Raw genomic sequence first — 21,980 nt, forward strand, 5'->3', positions numbered from 1 at the left:
TTATTATTATTATTATTATTATTATTAATTATTGTTAATAATAATAATATTAATGTTTACGTTAATATTAATTAATTAAATGTTTTTTATCATTAAAATAATAATAATAATCAACATCATCATCAGAACCGGCAGTTATTGGGGACGGGACGGCTACTGTTGGTTGTTGCCCAAACAAAGTTGACGTGATGGCCAATCGGTGGCCAGCTGCTACTCCATTGACAATGACCAACGGTGACGATGAGGGTGTTGTGCTTTCGACAGCGACGTTTGGCTTTCATGGCTTCGACGAGTTTGGGGGTATGCTGTTCTTTATTTTTTGTTATTTATATTTTTTAATTTAAACTGATGGTAGTTTTGTAATACTAAAAGCTTAGTATGGGTAAAATCGATACTCCTCAAAATGAGAGTCTGATTCCCACCCCTTAGGAATCAATCTCTCACTCTCCAAAATCCAATTTGATGTGGATCCCACCTAAATGATTTTTATTCTGCACCTTATTTTTTGAAGTAAATATTGTCGATTATTCCAATTCTAAATTTTGTTTTCTCAATTCAAAAAGTAAATGCATCGTAAAATTATTTTTGTGAAAAATCGTAAAGTTATTTTTGTGAAAAACCGTAAAGTTATGCTTGAGCCACTAATAATATCAAAATACTTAAAATTTTCTACTTTGTTGAACCAATAGCGATAAAATTGTCTTTGAAATTTAGATGCAAAGTAATGATCAAAGAGACCATAGGCAAATACGTGAGGACTGTTGGAGGAGGAAGCTAGAGTGCGATGGTATGAAAGTAGAAAGTATTCGTAGTAAGAGAATATGGTTAGAGGAAGTAGTTGAGAATTGAGAAAAGATAGGACTTAAAGCCCTTATGGTTTAACTTTAACTTATTTTATTAAAATTTTCCGGTTCACACTTTCACAATTGAGCAAATGCTTCAACTTATAGTGCACGTCACCGACATTACAAATGCATTTTATCTAACTATTTTTTGACCACTCAATTAAACTAACTTATTTTTCTACCACATAAATTTTTCACTAGCTAATTTCCAACCAAAATTACTCTCTAGATATTTAGCGCTTAGCTCTTGAAGATTTACAAATTAATATTTCAAGAAGGACGCTATAAATAGCAGGCTGTATATTGAAGCGTTCTCTCAACCACATGAATTTCTATTTTCTATTGAAACCAATAATGAAACTTGCTGTTGCCCTTCTTTTACTAGAGTTGCTTGCTCTAGCAAATATCAAAATTGGCTATTGCAATGGAAGCGCTTATATTGGTTGTATTCAAAGTGAAAGAGAAGCGCTGTTAAGGTTCAAGCAAGATCTCAAAGATCCCGCGAACCGGCTGGCCTTATGGAGTGATGGGAATTGTTGCACTTGGGCTGGTGTTGTCTGCAACGACTCGACAGGCCATGTCCTAGAGCTCCGCCTCGGAAATCCTTTTCTGCATGATGATGAACCTTTTTGGCTTGAAGATTATAAGGACGAGACGTCAAAGTTGATTGGTAAGATAAATCCATCTCTGCTTGATCTGAAGCATTTGGTTTACTTGGAATTGAGCAACAATAATTTTGAAAAAGCTCAGCTTCCTGTATTCCTTGGTTCCATGGGGAGTTTAAGACACATTGATCTCTCCAGAGCAGAATTTACGGGAATGATTCCTTACCAGCTCGGGAACCTTTCTAATCTCCAATATCTTGATCTCAGTAGTCAAATCCCTTTGTCTTTTTTATATTTGGAAAACTTATCCTGGTTATCTGGTCTATCTTTGCTAAAGCACCTTGATTTAACTGGCGTGGATCTCAGTACAGCCTCTGACTGGTTTTTGGTGACAAACATGCTCCCTTCTTTACAAGTGTTAAAATTGTCAGCTTGCAGCCTCCATAACAGCTTGCCCGAGCTACCTATTGCAAATTTCTCATCTCTCTACACCCTTGATCTCAGTTACAACGAGTTTGATAACACTTTGGTTCCTAGTTGGGTTTTTGGTCTAAGTCATTTATGCTGCGTTTACTTTTTGGATTGGAGTGGGAATCTTGAGGAGTGGGAATCCTGAGGAGTGGGAATTCTTGGATTAGGAGTGTGGAGTGGGAGTGAGAATAGGGTGTTTACTTAGACTAAATGAAAGTATGGATTGTCAATCAGAATCCTAATTATTTGTTTACTTTGTCTTGGATTGGGAGTAAATTGTTTTAATTTATAATTTTATCCTTATGTACAGAATTATAATTTGTAATTAAAAAATTAATAAAAAATATATTTAGAAAATAAAATAAATATTTTATTATATTTATAAATTAATAATAATTACTAATATTCTTAATTATATAAATCATAATTTTTTATTAATTTTAATTTAAATTATGTGAATAAAAATTATTAATAATAGCAACACAAATGAAATATTATTATTGATAATATAGTACAAAATTAATATTTTTTTAGAATAAAATATTTATTATTATTAAATAAATAATTAATTAATATTTATTAAAATTAATGTTTAATATTATTAATTTAAATATAATATTTATTTATTTTTATTTTATTAAATTTAATAAAATAAATATGATATAATTATTATTTTTAATAAATATGATATTATTTATTTTATTAAATATTATTTATTTATTTATTTATTTATTTTTATAAGGATAAAATGGGAAGAGGGGGGAGTGTATTCTCACTCCCACCTCCTCCCATGGGAGTGGGAATCTCACTCCCCACTCTAAAATTAAGTGGAACCCACAAATTCCCACTTCCACTCCCCCTTTTTTAAGGTAAGTAAACACTGGAGTGAGAGGAATCCACACTCTACACTCCCACTCCAGAAAGTAAACACTATCTTAATCTTTCTTGATCTAGGTTTTAATTCCTTTGGAGGTCCAATCCCTGATGGACTTCAAAACTTGACTTCTCTTGAACATCTTGATTTGCGTTCCAACAATTTCATTTCTTCGATTCCCACCTGGTTGCATAAATTCACCCGTCTTGAGTACCTTTCACTTCGTGGCAATAGATTAGAAGGCCAGATTTCTAGCGTTGTAGGAAATTTGAGTAGTACTATCAAATCACTCAATCTCGATTACAGTGAAGTTCAAGGGAAAATTCCAACCTCAATTGCAAGACTTTGTAACTTGAGGTCAATCTCTATAATAGGTGTCAAGTTGAGTCAAGACATATCCCAAATCATAGATATTTTCTCAGGATGTGTTTCAGATGTGATAGAGATTGTTGACTTACGCGATAATAAACTCTCGAATCAACTGATCAATGAACTTGGGCAATTTAAAAGTCTACAAGGTCTTTTACTGGGTGACAACATGATTTCTGGTCATATTCCATCTTCTCTGGGAAAACTTTCATCCTTGCAAGCTGTAAGTCTTTCAAATAACAAATTGAACGGAACTCTTTCTGAAATTCATTTTGCCAATCTCACAAGTTTGTTAGCTTTTTATGTTTCTGGAAATTCATTAACTCTCAAAGTCAGTCCTGACTGGGTTCCTCCTTTTAAAAAGATCAAATCACTAGACTTAGGTTCTTGTAATTTAGGCCCTCAGTTTCCATCTTGGATTAATTCACTAGAGCATTTGCTTTATCTAGATATGTCCAACTCAGGAATTTTAGGTACCATACCCAGTAGGTTTTTTAAATCTATACCCCGTAGATTAAAGCATTTCAATCTCTCTCACAACCATATCTACGGGGAAATTCCTAGTTTATCTGAGGCTACTCAACTGGAGTCTGTTGACTTGAACTCGAATAGTTTATCTGGTCCAATACCTTTTATTCCCTTCAACATACGTTTACTTGATTTGTCCAACAATGCTTTAGCTGGATCCCTGTTCCATTTCTTGTGTTCTGAGAGAAATGAAGCGAAGCATTCGATGGAATTTCTCATCCTTGCGAACAATTCTTTGTCTGGAGAATTACCTGATTGTTGGATGAATTTGCAACATTTGTCGGTCCTGAAGTTAGGTAACAATGCGTTTACTGGTGCCCTTCCAGCCTCAATGGGAAGTTTAACTTCGCTCCACTCGTTGCAGCTTGACCACAACAATCTTTCTGGGCCAATACCTGCATCACTTCAAAATTGTGCAAAGTTAGTAGTCTTTGACATTGGTGAAAATGGGTTCTCTTGAAATATTCCAGCATGGATTGGAGAAAAGCTTTTAATAATGATCCTCCGCCTTCGAACAAACAAATTCCACGGCCATATACCAGCCGAGCTTTGTCGTCTAACTTCTCTACATATCTTAGACCTCTCTCATAATAATTTTTCTGGAACTATACCGAGATGTATCAATAACGTCACAGCCATGATGAACCAGAGCAATTCTATGGAGACTGATTTAGAATATTATACCTTTAGTATTCACTTTATCATTAGGTTCATCGAGAATGTATTGGTCGTGATGAAAGGAAGAGAGCTGGAGTATAATACCATGCTTAAATTGGTAAGATGTATGGATCTGTCTGGAAATAATCTTTCAGGAGACATTCCGGAAGAAATGACAAATCTTGTAGCATTGCAATCACTGAATTTGTCACACAATTTTCTTACTGGAAAAATTCCTGAGAACGTGGGCGCCATGAGATCATTGGAGTCCATTGATTTCTCTGGAAACCTTCTTTCTGGTCGAATCCCACAAAGCATTTCAAGTTTGACGTTTCTGAGTCACTTGAACTTGTCTGATAACAACTTGACCGGAAAAATTCCTTTGGGCACTCAACTGCAAGGCTTTAACGCGTCCTGTTTTGCTGGAAACAATCTTTGTGGCGCTCCACTTCCCAAGAATTGCACAGATCAGAATGTTCCGATACCCGCTGAAAATGAAAATGGCGGTGAAGATGAAGACGAAATGGGCTATTGGTTATATGTGAGCACGGCATTTGGATTTGTGGTGGGATTTTGGTGTGTAATTGGCCCTTTGTTGATCAACAGAAGATGGAGGTACAAATATTGTCATTTCTTGGATCGCATTATTGCCAAATTAGGATGTTTGTAAGAAATGTTGCTTGACTGGACTATTTTATGTAATATATTTACAGCTGTGTCTTTTCATGTATCTTGTCCAACAAATGGAGATTCGAGAATGAAATTAATGGACAGCTTTTTTCTTATATTTCATTCTAGTTCTATTCCTATTCTCTTTCCCTTGATATGTGAAAGTTCACGAAATTAATTAAATAATAATAGAATCGATTCAATAAGTGAGGATCACTTTAATATTTAGCCCTCAATATAACTCAGCGTACTATTTTGAAGCTTGAGAATGTAATATTTTATTATTTATGCTAAAAATCATTGCAGCGTTTTGTGGAACTTTTAAGGCTTAATTAATGAGATACAGTGACCATATAGCATGAAATCTCCCATGAACTTCGTTACTGGTTAGTCATTAGCCTCTACCTCTTCCACTATTGTTTGTCGCTCAATTCTCAATCATTTTTAATTCTTAATTTTTATTGATTTTCTGGTTGAAAAACAGAGCGTGAACAATCCTGACATGTTATAGGCATGGAATTGGTATGTAGCGGATAAGCTGACCCCGTTTAAAGATCCAAGCTTTTTAGCCCCAGCAAATAATCTCATCGGGGCCTATTCCGAGATAGAGGAATTTTATTCATTGTGTGACATTAGATTGTACGTCGAATAAACGGAACAGTTTTTTTTTTTTAACCTTTTACTCATTCAACTGTATTGAATTACATTCAATTTTGCTGTGGGCTATTCTTGTCAGTGAGTAATTGCAATCAAAACAGAACATAGGACCAGCCAGTGCGATATTCTTCCAGTTCTCATTAGGAAAACTACTAAAACACATGTATACATATGCATAAATATGAATCCACAACATTCTTTCGAATAAGAATGTTTTTTCTTCAAATATTTTCTTTTGTGTTTCTTGTTCACAACCCAAAATGATCAAACCATTCGTAAAAAGGCTCAAGAAATTCCAGTGCAGCAGTTGGAGACAGTCTAGGAAACTCCTTTACCTGTCTGCTAATCTTGATGGGATACTTAACACCTGAATATCCCCAGGTAATGCTCATTTTCTGCAATACTTGTCCACACTTTAATATAAACCTTACCAACTCTAGTTGATTCTCGTTACCGTAAAACTCCAATATCTCAACCGTTTTGAGATGATGTGTCAGACATGGAATACCCTTATCTGGTATTTTCCAGAGATCACCATCTTTAAACTGTCACAGTGAAAACAAATAAAATATCAATGCCAAAAGTAAGGAAGTCATTCTGACAAAACAGGTTATATGCCAATCAGGTTTTATGCCAAACAACACTCCAAAATCCAAGTGCTGACCAGGCGAAAATAAATATTCCAAAATTAGCCGATCAATTGGATGGATCCAATTCCATAAGAAACTAATTCTCAGCTAATGTTCACACATTCTTCTGTGCAAACATGACCTAAGCTGTGGTAATCATCAGGATGCTATCTTCATGGGATAGGCCCAAGGAGGCACTCAATTTTTTGCATGTGAGTACTCGCATGCTTATAAGTGTATTATCTTCAGTTTGAACCACAACATTGCCAAATCCAATTAACATTAAACAAGATTAATTACGCCTAACTGGAGCAATAATTCTAGGTATTGAAATTACCCAATCAAAATATATTGCAAGTGCTTCAAGATTGGGAGAGCAGTTGAGCAAGTTGATTGTTGATTGTATGGTCTGGTCAAATGGGCCAACAATCAGCTTTAAAGACTTCAAATTATACAATGGAGAGAAGAAGCAATCCGGCTTAGCAAATACAACATTGAGAAGCTGCAGGTAGCACATAAAAAGAAATGATAAACCATAAGGATCGGGATTCCGAGATAATCACAAGCAAAATTCAACTATGTACCAATGATATTCATAAAGAGTCGTGACTTACATTTGAGTCTCAGTAAGCAACAAAAAAGAGTTTTGCTTACAAGTTGGCTTGGCAATGGTAAGAGCTAAGAACATCAACTAATGCTTTCAATGTTCATAGCATACAAATGTTCTACATAAGGCTCATAAAAAGAAAAATTGAAAGAGTGAGGCGGTAGGAAAAATAGAAAAAGAAAATAGGCACAATTAGAAAGACAGGTCTGCAACTAGCAAATATCAAATGATACAATTACATCCTAATTATATTTATAGTACACAAGTGATATGTCAAACATATATCAAATTCCACAAACGGCTTACAAGATCACAGTTATTTAAAGCAAACTAGACTCCATTGAAACCAGTTGCATTGTCAAATGTAAACGGTCAACAAAATCACCAAACAAGAAACCAAATAGTAGCACATATAAGGAGAGCATAGATTCATACCCAGGAAACAACCATATTTAGTTTCAGAACTTCAGCATTGCGAACTCCATTGAATATTTTACTCACACCATAACAAACATCATCATCACCGTCAATATCTAAGTAAATGTATGCCTTTTTTAAGGACTTTAACCCCTCAAAGGAGAACTCCAGTTCGGCTGAGCCTGAAAATTTCAAAGACAGAAGATTTGGGCAGGCAAGCTTTACCTCACAGTTGGCCAAACCTTTTGGTTCACAGAATCCAACATCATCTATGGTCAAATGCTTTAAACTGGTTGTTGAAATATCAAGAATCTTGAAATCACGGAAAAAACAAGCCGCCATATTCAAATTTTCAAGGAGTGGACAGCTTGAAATAAACTTACGGAACAAGTTAGAATCCAATAACTCAACCTTTTGCAAATCGAGGGACTTGAGCCGGGTAAAACCAGCACAAGTAGGCAGCTCTAAGACACCCTGATGGTACACTTTTTTGCCAAAATCTAACTTCAATGACACCAATGACTCACAAGTTACAAGACAAAGGGGCAACTTAATAGGTTCTTCTGAAATAATATCCAAATCAAGTACTTGCACATTTCGTTGTGCCACAGCACTTAACCATCTGTAAAGTGTATAATCATCGACACAATTGAAGCACGAAAGAAGAAATCTTTGAATATTAATGGACCCATTTTGAGACAGCAACACCCAGTTGACAAAATCTTTGAACTTCTCATTGATTTTTTCAAGTGACCATTTTTCCTGCGGATTTGACCAAATATTGTGAATATTGAAGTTCAAGTAAGGAATGGAAAGCCAGAAGCACCTCCATTTTCGCGAAACAGCGCTTGCTCTAACAACATCAATTGTGCCAAGGAACGAGAATATGTGATGAATAATGGGCTCAGGAAGATTGCTGAGTCTGTCAACATCTTCACCGCCACATCTCAATCTCGGAATTTTTGTGCTCTTAAAAGCGCCTACCATTGAACTAGAATTTTGGGTTTTTATGTTCGTATCGATCTGGGGTATCAATGGATCCACTTACTCATCCATAGATACTTTTCAAGTGGAAAGGAGATTGGGAATTCCGACGTTAGAAATGAATACGGTGGGGGGAAATTTTCCCGCCAAATTAAAAAACCCTAATTTTGGGGATTTTATAAATGGACGAATTGCCTACTTCAAACGAATAGTTGTCTTGTACTCTTGTTCTCCTTTCGTGGATCTTTAAGGCAGTAAGGCCTGTTACTTTCCTTTTCTCAAAAAAAGCATTTTATTTATTCTGTATGTTATGAAAAGTATAATATCATACCAGATCATAGTTGTATAACATACAATTAGAGTGCAAATCGACAACAATTTGAAATAAATATTAATATCATAATTCATAAACCCTTTCAGAATTGGACAACAGAAAACTGAAAAGCTGCATAATTGGATGGTATTTTGAAGCAAAATACATTGCTGTCCTTGTAACTGGCTCTGTTTCCACTTTCCACAAATCCAAAAGAATGTTCGCTTCAAGCAAATCAAATATAGATGACAAACAAAGTTACTCTCACATATATCATATTTCCATCATAAGTCAATCATCTTAATATTTCACAGAAGTCAAAAGATGATTTAGGCTGAAGGAATTTCAGTATAACACTCGAAGATGATCTCGGAAACTTCATTATCCTCGAGATGATCTCCCTACGATTGTAGACATCTTCCAACCAACTAATCCTCAATTTTTGTAACACGTGTCCATTCTTTAGAAGAAATCTCACCAACTCAAGTTCATATTCATGACCTTTAAATTCAACTAAATCAACCGTCTTGAGATGACATGTCAAACACAAAATAGCCTTGTTAGATATTTTCCACTCATCAAAGTATTCATCCTGTAAAGAGAAAATGGATAGGATGTAGGTAAGTAATGCAAGGAAATAAATCTGAACAACAATAATTTTTTAAAGCAAATAATAGGGTAAGATAAGACTTAAGTATTAAAAGGTAAATCATCTTAATTGGCAAAACATAATATTCTCAGTTGGCGGAGCCACCCTGCTGAGTCTAATTTTTTTTAAGAAACCATTTCTTTTTAATTTCAACAAAAAAATTATTTGCTCCAATTCAATTTTTATTTGTTCCAGCCGGCTTTAAATAATATACAAAAAAGTAGGCTCAAAGACTCAAACTCACAATAGATGAGTATGTTAAATCCAAAATGCATTGCAAACAATAAGTAAAATCAAATTCTTCTAAGTAAATTAAATTTACCCTCACTCGGTTTAAGGTCAGGCTATGCCATTGCACATATGCCCTTTCTTGTTATGGTAACACAACAAAAGAGCATCAAGATTAACTTTTACCATCACGCTTTATCAGACCTACTTTGAAAGTATTGTATTAATTGAAAGCAAGCCTGGTGACAATTTAAAAAGATTAAACTCCTAGTACATAGATGAGATTTATGATAAAATAAGTGGGTAGGAGAAACTGTGTCTAACAAATGAACAAACTTAGGTGTTGAGATTACCGCATCAAAATATATTGTAAGAGCTTCAAGGTTTGGAGAGCGGTTGAGCAATCTAATTATTAACGGCACGGTCCATTCAGCCATAGTCACGCAAAGTATTAAAGACTTCAAATTATTGAATGAAGCAGAAAAATATGATCCTTCTTCAAGTGAAGCGTTCAGAATCTAGAGATCCACAAAAAAAGAAAAAATCAAAAGAGTAAACATAGGTCAGAGGAAATGCAATAATTAAAGAGAAAACCTAACTACCGATGATTTCTGCAAATTCGAGTCACATACCAATTGGTCCAATTCTTGATATTAAGAACAAACTGATTATTCAGATTAATGTGGCATCATCATATAATGTCATTATGGCTTACAAAAGTATATTGAGTTCAATTGATGTTTATAGAGCAGATAACAAGTCATTTAATGAAAAAGATTGAAAAAATTAAAGCTGTAGACAAGTACTAATGAAGTCATGTTACAGCACAATGAAAAATATGAAAACATACCTCGTAAAGAGTACACGATAGTTTTAGAACTTCAACTCCACAAAGTCCATTAAGGATTTTGGACAAACGATGACAAATCTCTATATCCTCCATGTGCTCCCCGATAGTTTCCAAGAAAACAAAAGCATTTTGTAAAGAGTTTAAGCCCTCCAAGTTGAAGTCAGGTAATAGTAGAGCAAAAATTTTGAAAGACACAAGATTTGGGCAAGCAATCTTAAGCTTGTAGCTCCCCAATTCATCACCACCAAACTCGATGCGATCAAGTGTCAAAGACTTCAAACTAGCAGAAGAAATGTCAAGAATCCTCAAATCAGGAAAACGACATGAATCCATAATCAAATTCTCAAGGAAGGGAGAGCTTGAAATAAGTTTAAGAAAGAAACTATGGTCCAAGAACTCAACATGTTTCAAATCAAGAGATTTGAGCCGACTAAAACCAACAGAAGTAGGTGGTGGCTTTAAAACATACTTGTCAATCCCCCAACCAAAATGTAACTTCAGTGCCTCCAATGACTCACAGATTACCTCACAGCTGCGCAAACCTTTTGGTTCACTTAATAAGAACTCATCTATGGTCAGATACTTTAAACTGGTTGTTGAAATATCAAGAATCTTGAAATCACGGAAAAAACACTCTTTCATATACAAATTCTCAAGGAGAGGACAGCTTGAAAGAAACTTACGGAACAAGTTATAATCCAATACCTCAACATGTTGTAAATCAAGAGACTTTAGCCGGCTAAATCCAGCACAAGTAGGCAGATTTAAGACACCCTGGTGCTCTCGGTTGCCAAAATTTAACTTCAATGACACCAATGACTCACAAGTAACAAGGCAACGGGGCAACTTGATTGGTTCTTCTGAAATAATATCCAAATCAAGTACTTGCACATTTCGTTGTGCCACGGCATTTAACCATCTGTAAAGTGTATAATCATCGACACTATTGAAGCACGAAAGAAGAAATCTTTGAATATTAGTGGACCCGTTTTGAGACAACAATACCCAGTTGACAAAATCTTTGAACTTTTCATTGGTTGTCTGAAGCGCCTATCTTTCTAGCGGATTTGACCAAATATTGTGAATATTGAAGTTCAAGTACGGAATCGAAAGCCAGAAGTACCTCCATCTTCGCGAAACAGTGCTTGCTCTCACAACATTAATTGTCTTCAGGAACGAGAATATGTGATGGATAATGGGCTCTGGAAGATTGCTCGATCTATCGCCACCTTGGCAATCGCCGCCAATATCAGAACACACTGCGAATTTCAGAATTTTAGGGTTTTTTCGAAGAGCATTTTCCATTGAATTGAATTAATAAATTTATGGGGTTTCTGGTTAGGTTTGTATCTTGAGAGGTGGATTTGGGGGTTTCAATTGAAAAATTAGCGTGAGAATCTATTACGGCGGGAAAATAAATGATTTTCGCGCTTCTTATTTCTCTGATGAGAGTGGGCCTTACGTTCCATTGTGGACCCAATAAAAAGCAGACACCTCATCGCGGTTCGTACAAGCCATAATCACTACACTCACGGTGAACATCGTCACTGTAACTCAACAACGGTGGGAACGATAGCGGGCACTCCTCTAATGTCGTAAGTAGACCATTGAGAGTGCTGGTGCTATCAGTGGCCATATCGAAAATGAAATGTTTATTTTCCTCTTTTGAAAGATTTTTCTTTTATTAGGTCCCCAGTGATGAATAAATTATAAATATGCAGCAATATTTTTTAGGGTACTGAATGAAATTTTTATGGAATTTTTTTCCCCCAAAACTTTATTTTTTCAATTTGAACTTGGAGCTAAATTAGGGCTGATTGAGCTTGCACTATTGTTGGATGCTGCAATAATTGAGGAAGTGAAGTGAGAGAGAATAAATCCTAGAATCGCAGTATTTTATTAAATGAAAATTCCAGTTTGCGGGTGCTGGAAGATTTAGCAGCTTCTTTTGTTACTTTTGCTTAATTTTGCCCTTCTTGTTAGAGATCTACTGATGATGATTCCTTTCTTATGGGTTTGGCTTCAAGTTCAGAGTAAATTAAGTTTCAATTTTTTTTTGGGGCATTTATTTAGGAAAAAAGACGGCACTTTTACATTTAAGGGCAAAAAAATCATATAACTAATTTTCTGTTAATTCTCTTACTTGAGTGAAGATGGAAGTGGATGGGTTTAACAAAATGTAATTTTAACTGAAATTCTGCCAAAAAAAAAGTGTATTCTTAAGAAAATTAAAAAAATATGTAGTTAATGGATAATTGTCTTAAAATTATATGTGATTTTGGAAATACATCATCACCCATGAAGGAGTTTAAGTCTCTCTTTAAAAAAAAAAAATCTATGGGGAAATTCCAGATTTATTAAAAGAGTTTTGGACTTTTGGGAATAAAATGAAGAACAAAACATTATGATCCATATACTAGTAGGTATTTTAGGCCATAATGCACATGAGAACAGGATTATGGAAAAATACATTTGTGCAGTGACAACATTTGAGTCCATTTATTTCTCTGGAAATCAATTTTCCAGTCGAATCCCACAAAGCATTTTATGGTGGGCTTTTGGTGTGTAAAACTGGCCCCTTATTTATCAGCAGAGGATGGAGGTACAAATGCTTCTGGACTGGCCTTTTTGCCAACTAACATATTTGGAGCTGTGTCGTTTATGCATCTGGTTCATCAAATAGAAATTAATGTTCGATAATACTTAAAAACTCATTAATTGAGTGGCGTGATAAAGCTTAACAATGCTTTCGACATACAAAAGCAGAAGGGTCTTCTAATAATTTTCCAGCTTCATTGACAAGATAAATACATGGATAGCCGAGAATTTTGTTTTTCTTTTTTTTTTTTGGGCGAGTATTAACATGTACACATTACAACCATTAAAAAATAGAACACGATCTTCTCCTGATTTGAACACTACTGAACTTTTAAGAATTTTTTATCATGTGTCTTTTATTAGTAGTGTATGGGTAAGATTTAACTTCTTCTATTTGTTTATTTATTAACAACCAATCAATAATTGAGTTATTTACTCATGACATGTTCAGGTCAAGAAAATTACTTATTTGCTCAATACATGCTCAGATCATGAAAAAATCCTAACTTTTAAAAAATAGCTCAGCCTATAAATGCATAGGTGAAGCATATGCCCAATTTAAACATTGAGTTGTGATGTTTGACCTTCCATTATATCTCACCAACCCCCACCAATCACTTTTTAACTAATAAACTAACTATTTTATCTTTGTATAAAATGACTTAAAATGGAAAATAGTTTTTTAGTGTTCCCGCATGATTATTTCTATTAATTTCTAATTTGGCTAATCTAATTTCATAAACCTTAATTCCTTTTAACTTTTTAAATTATATCTCTTCTCAAATATTGTATACGGGTAAAAGCTCATTTAGTCCTTAACTTTTGAAGTTAGTGTCTGTTTAATCCCTATATTTTTAAAAATACATCAAACCATCCCTAGCATTAAATTATTGACACTCTTGTCATTATATTTTGTTCCTTTTAACTTATTTTCAAAATATTACCCTATTATAATAATTTTTTTAGACATTATTAAAAAGAAAAAATAAATTATCAGTTTAACACCAAAAAATAAAATAAAATATATATTAATTTTTGTGAAACACTCTCCTGAGTTAAAATATTAATTTTTCTAAAAAAATTGATAATTAAATTTTTTACAATATTAATTTTTTAGACATACGTGTTACGTGAGCTTCCACAAAAATTAATATATATTTTATTTTATTTTTGAGTTTAATTTGATAATCTATTTTTTTATTAATATCCAAAAAAGAAATAATATTGTAAGAGTGTAATATTATAAAAGCAAGTTAAAAAGAATAATAAATAATGGCATGAGTGTCAATATTTAGCAGCAGGGACGTTTTGAGATGTTTTTAAAAATATAGGGACTAAATGGGTACTAACTTCATAATATAAGGACTAAACAAGATTTTATCCTGGTGTATACTCTACTTTTGTAATTATGGAAGAAATTAATTTACAGTACTCAATAGAAGATAATGAAGAAGTATCAAATCTTCTTTTATAATTATAGCAACCATGGATAAAATATTTGAAAAGAAAAATAGAGATTATAGTGATTTTGAGATTTTTTTAAATTTTAAAATAGATTTTTATAAGTTTTATATAGTGGATCTTTGGAAAAAAAAATAAAAATTATAATAAAGGTAAATTTAGGATTAGACAAGGCATGTTAAGAAATGAAGATTAATTTAAAATTTTTAATAGGATTAACTAAAGAGTGAAGGTTGGTGAGATATAATAAATAGGTCAAATATCATCATTCTTAAAAAATTTAAAAAGATATCCTCACAATAAATGGGAAGGCCCCCCCAACTCACGAACTTCAGAATAAGGCAACAACGTGCTCACCGCTTTTATCATTGTCATTAATGTTCCCATCTAAATCGCTTCCCCACATCCTCACCATATCACGAGTTGAATTTTCTACTATCAGTTGAAATTCCATTGTTGTCTCCAATCCAATCTTAAACTGGTTGATTCTGCATAATCTTTTTCACCAATTTTGTCTGAGGTTTAATAGCTTGAACACTCTCACACTCTTTGAGATTAACTTAGGGATAACAATAGGTCAGATATGGGTTAAATCTATTTGTTCCAAATGTAGCTTCATAGTAAAAATCTAAATTTTTATCTGCCTAAATCCATTATGGATCCATATTTTTTGCTTCATATCCGAATTTAAAAAAGGAATAAGCATCTATGTCTGCTCCAAATCTCAAAATAAAAATTTAAATCTGCTCTAAATCCGTTATGAATTCTAAAATTCAACAATAAAAGAGCAATAAATTTTTAGAATGAAAATAAAAGACTAAATTGTATTGATACCAACTAAATTATATAATTTGTCTTAAAAATCTAGTAAATATTGTAGCTTATACTTTTATACTAAAATAATTAATTAAAAAAAGATAATAAATTATCCTTCAAAAATTAACTTTGTGACAATTTTGTACTATCAAAATTTTATATTTATGCTAATTATAAGAGAAATAACTATATTATTTAAAAATTATTTCGCCAGTGTTATGAAATAAATTGTCAGATGTTATTAGTTAGCTTACAATTTAAATATTGCACGTGCGCGCTGTATAGCTTTAGAGCTGGCTAAAGCTAAAAGGAATGGCTAAATTGACTACACAACTTTTTCAGCGTAAAAACCTGTTCATCCCTTAAACCAAAATCACTTGCAACTTCCAAATTGGATTTGGGAGGAAAACCTGGAGGAGCAGGGGAATCATTAGCTTCATTCTTCAATTCTAAGCTTGGTGACGACGGTGAGGCGATATTAGTGTTTAATTCACGATCTTCACTCTTTACAACCATTAAATCCGTCAGAGACACGAGATTTTCTATAAACGCAGTCAAATCTTCATAAAGAAAGGCCGGTGCAATTGCAATTTGAATGCCTCTAGCTAAACGCGCAGCTAAAGGAATAACAGATTTTCACAATTGTACGATCAGGGCTACACAGACCTTGACAATCATAATACAACAAAGGCTGCGAATTCGACTTGACTTTTTGCTATTCCAGAATTTCTTCAACCACTTAACATGCCTGCTCCTTAGCCCCTCCGGTAGGTTCTGTTTTGCTTGATTCGCTTTCGTTTCTACTTGCTTCAACTCATCAGTTCAAGAGGGCCCAAAACAGAGTATACCCTGCAAATCATCAAATCTTCTACTAGTTTTATGGTTGCTTCACCCCATGGGAAAATGAAACTTCTCGTTTTGAAATTGTATTGTGAAGCTTACCGTTGCCTGTTCATTTACGAAATTTTATAACTTCATTTACAGTATTCTTTATGAAAGAGCTATTATTGTAGTCTTATACGGTTATGCTGTCTTCTTCTTATTGGGCGGGCCGACTAGGTATCGCTGAGGCCCACTCTCATCAGATTAAAAAGTAGCGGGAAAAGAAAATCATTCATTTCCCAGCCGTGCAAATTTCTCGGTCGGAGCTCAAATCTCTTTTACTTGAGGGGATAAGTCTTCAATTCAACCCCTAAATAATCATCCGCGACATAGAAACCTGACCAGAACACCTCCCAAATTTTAATTCAAATCAATGGAAAATTCTCTTCAAAGAAGCCCTATAATTTCAAAATTGACATGCGGCGTATGTTATAATGTTGGCGGCGAAGATGGTGACAGACTCAGCAATCTTCCAGAGCCCATTATCCATCATATCTTCTCATTCCTGGAGACAATTGATGTTGTTAGAGCGAGTGCTGTTTCGCGAAAATGGAGGTACTTGTGGCTTTCAATTCCTTACTTGAACTTCAATGTTCACAATATTTGTTCAAATCCGCTAGAAAGATGGTCACTTCAAACAACCAATGAAAAGTTCAAAGATTTTGTCAACTGGGTATTGTTGTTTCAAAATGGTTCCGTTAGTATTCATAGATTTCGTCTTTCTTGCTTGAATCGCGTCGATGATTATACATTTTACAGATGGATTGCTGTTGTGGCACGATGAAACGTGCAAGTTCTTGATCTTGATATAATTTCAAACGAGCCCATTAAGTTGCCCCGTTCCCTTGTAACTTGTGAGTCATTGGTGTCATTGAAGTTAGATTTTGGCAACCGAGAGCACCAGGGTGTCTTAAATCTGCCTACCTGTGTTGGCTTTAGCCGGCTAAAGTCTCTTGATTTACAACATGTTGAGGTATTGGATTATAACTTGTTCCGTGAGTTTCTTTCAAGTTGTCCCCTCCTTGAGAACTTGTATATGAAAGAGTGTTTTTTCCACAATTTTGAGAGTCTTGATATTTCAACAACCAGTTTAAAGTATCTGACCGTAGATGAGTTTTTATTAAGTGAACCAAAAGGTTTGCGCAGCTGTAAGGTAATTTGTGAGTCATTGGAGGCACTGAAGTTACATTTTGGTCGCGAGATTGACAGGTGTGTTTTAAAGTTACCACCTACTTGTGTTGGTTTTAGTCGGCTCAAGTCGCTTGATTTAAAGAATGTCAAGTTATTGGACCATAGTTTTTTCTTAAACTTATTTCAAGTTCTCCCCTTCTTGAGAATTTGAAAATGGATTCATGTTGTTTTCCTGATTTGAAGATTCTTGACATTTCTTCCAATAGTTTGAAGTCTTTGACACTTGAGCGCATTGAGTTTGGTGGTGATGAATTGGACAACTACAAGCTTAAGATTGCTTGCTCAAATCTTGAGTCTTTCAATATTTTTGCTCCACTCTTACCTGACTTCACCTTGGAGAGCTTAAACTCTTTACAAAATGCTTTCATTTTCTTGGAAACTATCGGGGAGTACATGGAGGCTAAAGAAATTTTTCTTCGCATGTCTAAAATCCTCAATGGACTTCGTGATGTTAAAGTTCTGAAATTGTCGTGTACTCTTTACCAGGTATATTTTTATATTTTCATTGTGCTAAAGAATGACTTTATTAGAACTTGTTTACTGCTATCTTTTTTCTTTTTTCATGAAATGACTCATTCCCTGCTGTGGTGAACTTCAATTGATCTGAATATGCTTTTCTAAGCCATGATGACATTGAATGATGCCACATTAGTCTAAGTAATCAATTTGTTCTTGACGTCTAGAAAGGGACCAACTGATTGACTTGAGTTTATAGATATCATCAATAGTTAGATTTTGTTTTTAGTTAATTACACTTCCATTGACTTCTGATTACTCTTTTCATTTCTTTTGTGGTTCCTCCAGTTTCTGAAGGCTATACTTGAACAGCGATCCTATTTTTCTGCTTCATTCAATAATTTGAAGTCTTTAATACTTTGTGTGACAACAGCCGAATGGACTGTGCCATTAATAATTAGACTGCTCAACCGCTCTCCAAATCTTGAAGTTCTTACAATATATTTTGATTTGGTAATCTCAACGCCTAAATTTATTTGATTTGTTAGCACACATTCTTCTACCCATTTATTTTATCATATCTCTCAACTATGTACTAAAAGTTCAATCTTGTTAAAGTGTCACTAGGCTTGCAGCTTGCTTTAATTTAAGACAATACTTTCAGAGTAGGTATGATATGTTATCTTAATTTTTTCCTTAGAGCTTAATAGTAGAAGTTAATCTTGATGGTCTCTTTTGTTGTTACAAGAAATAGCAGATGTGAGTTTTTTGTTTTGCAAGTTAAAAATATTTCCCTTTTCTCTTAGTCTTATATTATTACCCTATTATTTGCTATTATTCTTCTTAATATTTATTTCGTTGCATTACTTACGTATAGTCTTGTCTGTTTTCTCTTGACAGGACGAATACTATGATGATTGGGAAATACCTGACAAGGTCATTTTGTGTTTGACATGTCATCTCAAGACAGTTGAGTTAATTGATTTTAGCGGTAATGAGAATGTACTTGAGCTGGTGAGATTTCTTCTAAAGAATGGACATGTATTGCAGAAATTGAGGGTTAGTTGGTTGGAAAGGTGTGGAGAATCGTAGGGAGATCATCTCAGCGATAATGAAGTTTACTATATCATTTTCAAGTGTTGCTCTAAAATTCCTTGAGCCTAAGCCATTTCTTGATTTTTTTAACACATTTTGATGATTAGGCGCAGGAGGGAAAGTATTAAATATGTGAAAGAAACTTTGTATATTATATATATTTGCTTGAAGCAGACGTCCCTTTGAATTTGTGGTAAGTGGAAACAGTGACAATTACATTGTCAGCCATATGTTTTTTGAAATACCACTAATTATGCAGCTTTTAATTTTTTTCTGAAAGGATTTATGAACTGTAATATTCATATCCAATTCATATTCTCTGATTATGTGATTATAATTATCTAGTAAGTATTATACTTTGTTCATGATACATAAACATAAATGACATGTGTAACATATGTCGTCCACGCATTCTAAAATGCGGTTTCAACATTTTGCAAGGCCTTAAAAGGTATTGCAGTGGTAGAAAATGCAGGATCTGCGTAGCCCCAGTCAGTACAAAAATTATTTTTTTTTTTTTGAGAATAAAGTAGATCTTTCATTTAAAAGAAGCCATCAAACAAGCACAAAACATCGGCTGGGAATTCATCCCGCCAGATGACAGAACCTGAGCTTTTTAAAGCTCTTTTGACTAGAGAGTGAGCACTAGTATTACATTGTCTTGGTACATGCTGGAAATCTATCGATTGGAAGTCTTGCCTGCTGCTTTGAATTTCTGCTATCGTCCACCATATCTCTGTTTTGTTGCTGACTTTGTTGTTGGCTAAGTCAGCCACCATGCTGCAATCAGTTTCGACAATCACATTTGTGAAGCTAGCTTTGCTTGCCACCTCCATTCCCCATTGGACAGCTTTGGCTTCTGCTATCGAGACATCTCCTTGAAAATTAATGCTTTTCACAGCTGCAACTACCACTTGGCCTTGCGAGTTTCTGATCACAGCCCCTAAGCCTGCCATTTGACTCTCTGCATGCACCGCCGCATCAACATTGATTTTCAGCTTGGAACTAGGTGGTGGATTCCATCTTTGCGCCTCCTTTTCCTTTATGCTTCTTGGACTATCTTGCTCTTTAAATTGCATTGACTGATACGCGACCACAATTGCTTTGGCCTTGGCCACTGTCTCCCTTGGATTTGGCTTTTTCCCCTCAAAGAGCAATTTGTTCCTTGCGTGCCAGGTCGCCCACCAGATAGATGCAACATAATCAATCTCAGACTTGGCCCCCTTCCTCATTAGACTGTGCATAGTACTCAGCATATCATCCCTCCTTATTGACTGTACTGCAGCCTCCATATCAGTGCATCTCCATATTTTCCTAGCCAATTTGCATTCCATAAGAGCATGGAATACGTCTTCTCTTCCCTCTTTGCAGATTGTACAGATTGGTTCCTGCAGTATTTTCCTCCTCCAAAGGTTTTCGGCTGTTGGAAGGAAATTTTTGGCTGCTTTCCACACAAAAATTTTAATTTTTCCTGGCAAGTTCAGTTTCCATAGGTTCTGCCACTCCTGAGAAGCTCCTGCAGAACTTGTTGGTGGTTCGGGAAACTTAATCTTGAGCGCTAATTGATAACCACTTTTTACTGAGTACAAGCCTTTCTTATCATAGTGCCAGATTATCTCATCTTCTTGGGGGGTTCTCGGTAAAAGAATACTCTTAATAATGTCAGCATCCATCCTTGCAAAGCTTTGGTTGATCATACTTTCGTTCCACTGCTGATTTGGAAGGATGAGTTCTGAAACTTTAGCTCCTGTAGGCAGAGAGGGTTCAACAATTGGCTTAAAAGTTGTTGGCCTAGGTATCCAGTTGCTCGCTTGAATTTGTATTTTCTCTCCATTTTCTATCCTCCACCTCGTACCCTTTTGCAGCACCTGTCTCCCTCATAAAATGCTCCTCCAAATAAACGATGGACTTGAGCCTACTTTAGCATTTAAAAAGTCTGTGTTCTTGTAGTATCTAGCTTTTATCACCTTAGCCACCAAGGACTCTGGATTTTGCAGTAATCTCCAGCCTTGTTTTGCTAAAAGAGCTTGATTAAAGCATGAAACATCCCTGAAGCCCAACCCCCCTCTGATTTTGGCATAGCTCAATTTCTCCCATTTTCCCCAATGAATTCCCTTCTTGTCTTCCTTGGATCCCCACCAAAATCGTGCCATTGCTCTTTGGATGTCATTGCACAATCCTAGAGGTATTTTGAACACGCTCATGGCGTAAGCTGGTACTGCTTGAGCTACAAAAATTATTTGGTCTGAAAGAAAATGACTTTTGGGAAACAAACAGGCTTGACTTAAAGATCCACGAAGGGAGAAGGCCTAGGCAATTGGTCCATTTATGATTATGAATTAGAGGTTCTTTAATTTGGCGTGGAAATTTTCTTTTGACAATTCAACTGGTTTCGACTTTCGAGAAAGTCTTGTTTGTGTTTGTGTTGCATAATTATTGCTTGGAGGCATTTAGGTGTTAAGTAATCCCAGCAAGATTAGCAGAGAGGTAAAGGAGTTTCCTTGATTGTCGCACTGGAATTTATTAAGCCTATGTATCAATTGTTTGATTATTTTGAATTGTGAATTAGAAACACAAAAGAGAATCTATGAAGAAAACGCATTGGAATGAACATTGTTGGATTCGTGTCATGTACATGTGATACACCTCCCAGCAAATATAGAGCTCTATCAATTTCACTACACGACATAATCTTTAAACCATCTAGGGGTCTTCTCACTTGTGTGCCTGTGTACTGTTCATTACGAGTTGCTTCTTCCTCAACAGGTAATGTGGCTTCCTTCATGGGCTGCTCATAATTGGACTCATCGATGGGCTGCCCTTCTTGTAAACATTCAGGTTGATCCAACTGAATGTGGAAGGTTGTATCAACATGTGTATTTTTTAGTACATGAGATTTGATGAGGACATTTTCACAAATATGACCATATAAATTCAAAGAGAAGATATCATTCATCTTCATCTTTGTTTCTGAATGCCTTCAAAAGCTCATTGCTTTTATATGCAGAGCAAAACAAGCTAACTTCTTGTGCTATCTGGTTTCGTTGCTGCCTATGGATGTAGAAAACAGAGTAAATATGGTGGATTTAGAAGAAAAGATTACTAGCCCGTCATAGTCTACTACTAATT

At 34.8% G+C, this 21,980-nt stretch overlaps 5 protein-coding genes across 8 annotated transcripts in view; 3 read left to right on the forward strand and 2 right to left on the reverse strand.

Moving 5' to 3' along the window:
• The first annotated feature begins 1,065 nt into the window (after positions 1-1,065).
• LOC127899680 (receptor-like protein EIX2) lies at positions 1,066-2,213 on the forward strand. Its single transcript, XM_052433221.1, has one exon. It carries the CDS (start codon positions 1,170-1,172, stop codon positions 2,064-2,066), a length of 897 nt encoding a protein of 298 aa, XP_052289181.1. The 5' UTR covers positions 1,066-1,169; the 3' UTR covers positions 2,067-2,213.
• Positions 2,214-2,669: 456 nt separating this feature from the next.
• Positions 2,670-5,019, forward strand: LOC112496366 (receptor-like protein EIX1). The gene is made up of 3 exons (XM_025093752.2): positions 2,670-2,685; positions 2,876-4,112; positions 4,401-5,019. Exons 1-3 carry the CDS (start codon positions 2,670-2,672, stop codon positions 5,017-5,019), a joined length of 1,872 nt encoding a protein of 623 aa, XP_024949520.2.
• Positions 5,020-5,700: 681 nt separating this feature from the next.
• LOC102621946 (F-box/LRR-repeat protein At3g58900-like) lies at positions 5,701-8,591 on the reverse strand. Of its 2 annotated transcripts, XM_025093744.2 has the most exons (3): positions 7,347-8,591; positions 6,642-6,806; positions 5,701-6,220 (listed from the first exon to the last, which is right to left on the reverse strand). In XM_025093744.2, the coding sequence occupies exons 1-3, from the start codon at positions 8,313-8,315 to the stop codon at positions 5,924-5,926; spliced, it is 1,431 nt and encodes a 476-aa protein (XP_024949512.1). In that variant the 5' UTR covers positions 8,316-8,591; the 3' UTR covers positions 5,701-5,923. The 2 variants fall into 2 exon arrangements, with proteins under 2 accessions (XP_024949512.1, XP_024949513.1); XM_025093745.2 differs by lacking the exon at positions 6,642-6,806.
• An 89-nt stretch (positions 8,592-8,680) lies between these two features.
• Positions 8,681-21,980, reverse strand: part of LOC102618124 (F-box/FBD/LRR-repeat protein At5g53840-like) — a 66,580-nt gene continuing 53,280 nt past the window's right edge. The window contains exons 2-4 of one of the 3 annotated variants that reach the window (XM_052433272.1): positions 10,353-11,057; positions 9,856-10,020; positions 8,681-9,217 (exon numbers count right to left, since the gene is read on the reverse strand). In XM_052433272.1, coding sequence (XP_052289232.1) covers positions 8,921-9,217; positions 9,856-10,020; positions 10,353-11,057 — 1,167 coding nt within the window. In that variant the 3' untranslated portion in view covers positions 8,681-8,920. The remainder of the gene's footprint in view (positions 9,218-9,855; positions 10,021-10,352; positions 11,058-21,980) is intronic. The other 2 variants (XM_052433270.1, XM_052433271.1) reach the window with 2 other exon arrangements.
• Positions 15,528-19,126, forward strand: LOC102619378 (putative FBD-associated F-box protein At5g56430). Its single transcript, XM_025093749.2, has 4 exons — positions 15,528-16,664; positions 17,507-17,786; positions 18,105-18,269; positions 18,657-19,126. The coding sequence occupies exons 1-4, from the start codon at positions 16,483-16,485 to the stop codon at positions 18,846-18,848; spliced, it is 819 nt and encodes a 272-aa protein (XP_024949517.1). The 5' UTR covers positions 15,528-16,482; the 3' UTR covers positions 18,849-19,126.

This window comes from Citrus sinensis, chromosome 9 (genome assembly GCF_022201045.2).
Source record: "Citrus sinensis cultivar Valencia sweet orange chromosome 9, DVS_A1.0, whole genome shotgun sequence".
Classification (NCBI taxonomy): domain Eukaryota; kingdom Viridiplantae; phylum Streptophyta; class Magnoliopsida; order Sapindales; family Rutaceae; genus Citrus; species Citrus sinensis.

Excerpts from the sequence above, each read along its gene's own strand:
- LOC102619378 (XM_025093749.2), top strand. The coding sequence starts at position 16,483 with ATGGAAAATTCTCTTCAAAGAAGCCCTATAATTTCAAAATTGACATGC. Across the intron at positions 16,665-17,506 it reads GCTGTTTCGCGAAAATGGAG|TTTGAAGTCTTTGACACTTG; the intron begins GTACTTGTGGCT and ends TTCTTCCAATAG. Across the intron at positions 18,270-18,656 it reads TTACAATATATTTTGATTTG|GACGAATACTATGATGATTG; the intron begins GTAATCTCAACG and ends TTCTCTTGACAG.
- LOC102621946 (XM_025093744.2), bottom strand. The coding sequence starts at position 8,315 with ATGGTAGGCGCTTTTAAGAGCACAAAAATTCCGAGATTGAGATGTGGC. Across the intron at positions 6,807-7,346 it reads TAAATATGGTTGTTTCCTGG|CTTCTCAATGTTGTATTTGC; the intron begins GTATGAATCTAT and ends TGCTACCTGCAG. Across the intron at positions 6,221-6,641 it reads TTGCAATATATTTTGATTGG|TTTAAAGATGGTGATCTCTG; the intron begins GTAATTTCAATA and ends TCACTGTGACAG.
- LOC127899680 (XM_052433221.1), top strand. The coding sequence starts at position 1,170 with ATGAATTTCTATTTTCTATTGAAACCAATAATGAAACTTGCTGTTGCC.
- LOC112496366 (XM_025093752.2), top strand. Across the intron at positions 4,113-4,400 it reads TCACTTCAAAATTGTGCAAA|GTTCATCGAGAATGTATTGG; the intron begins GTTAGTAGTCTT and ends CTTTATCATTAG.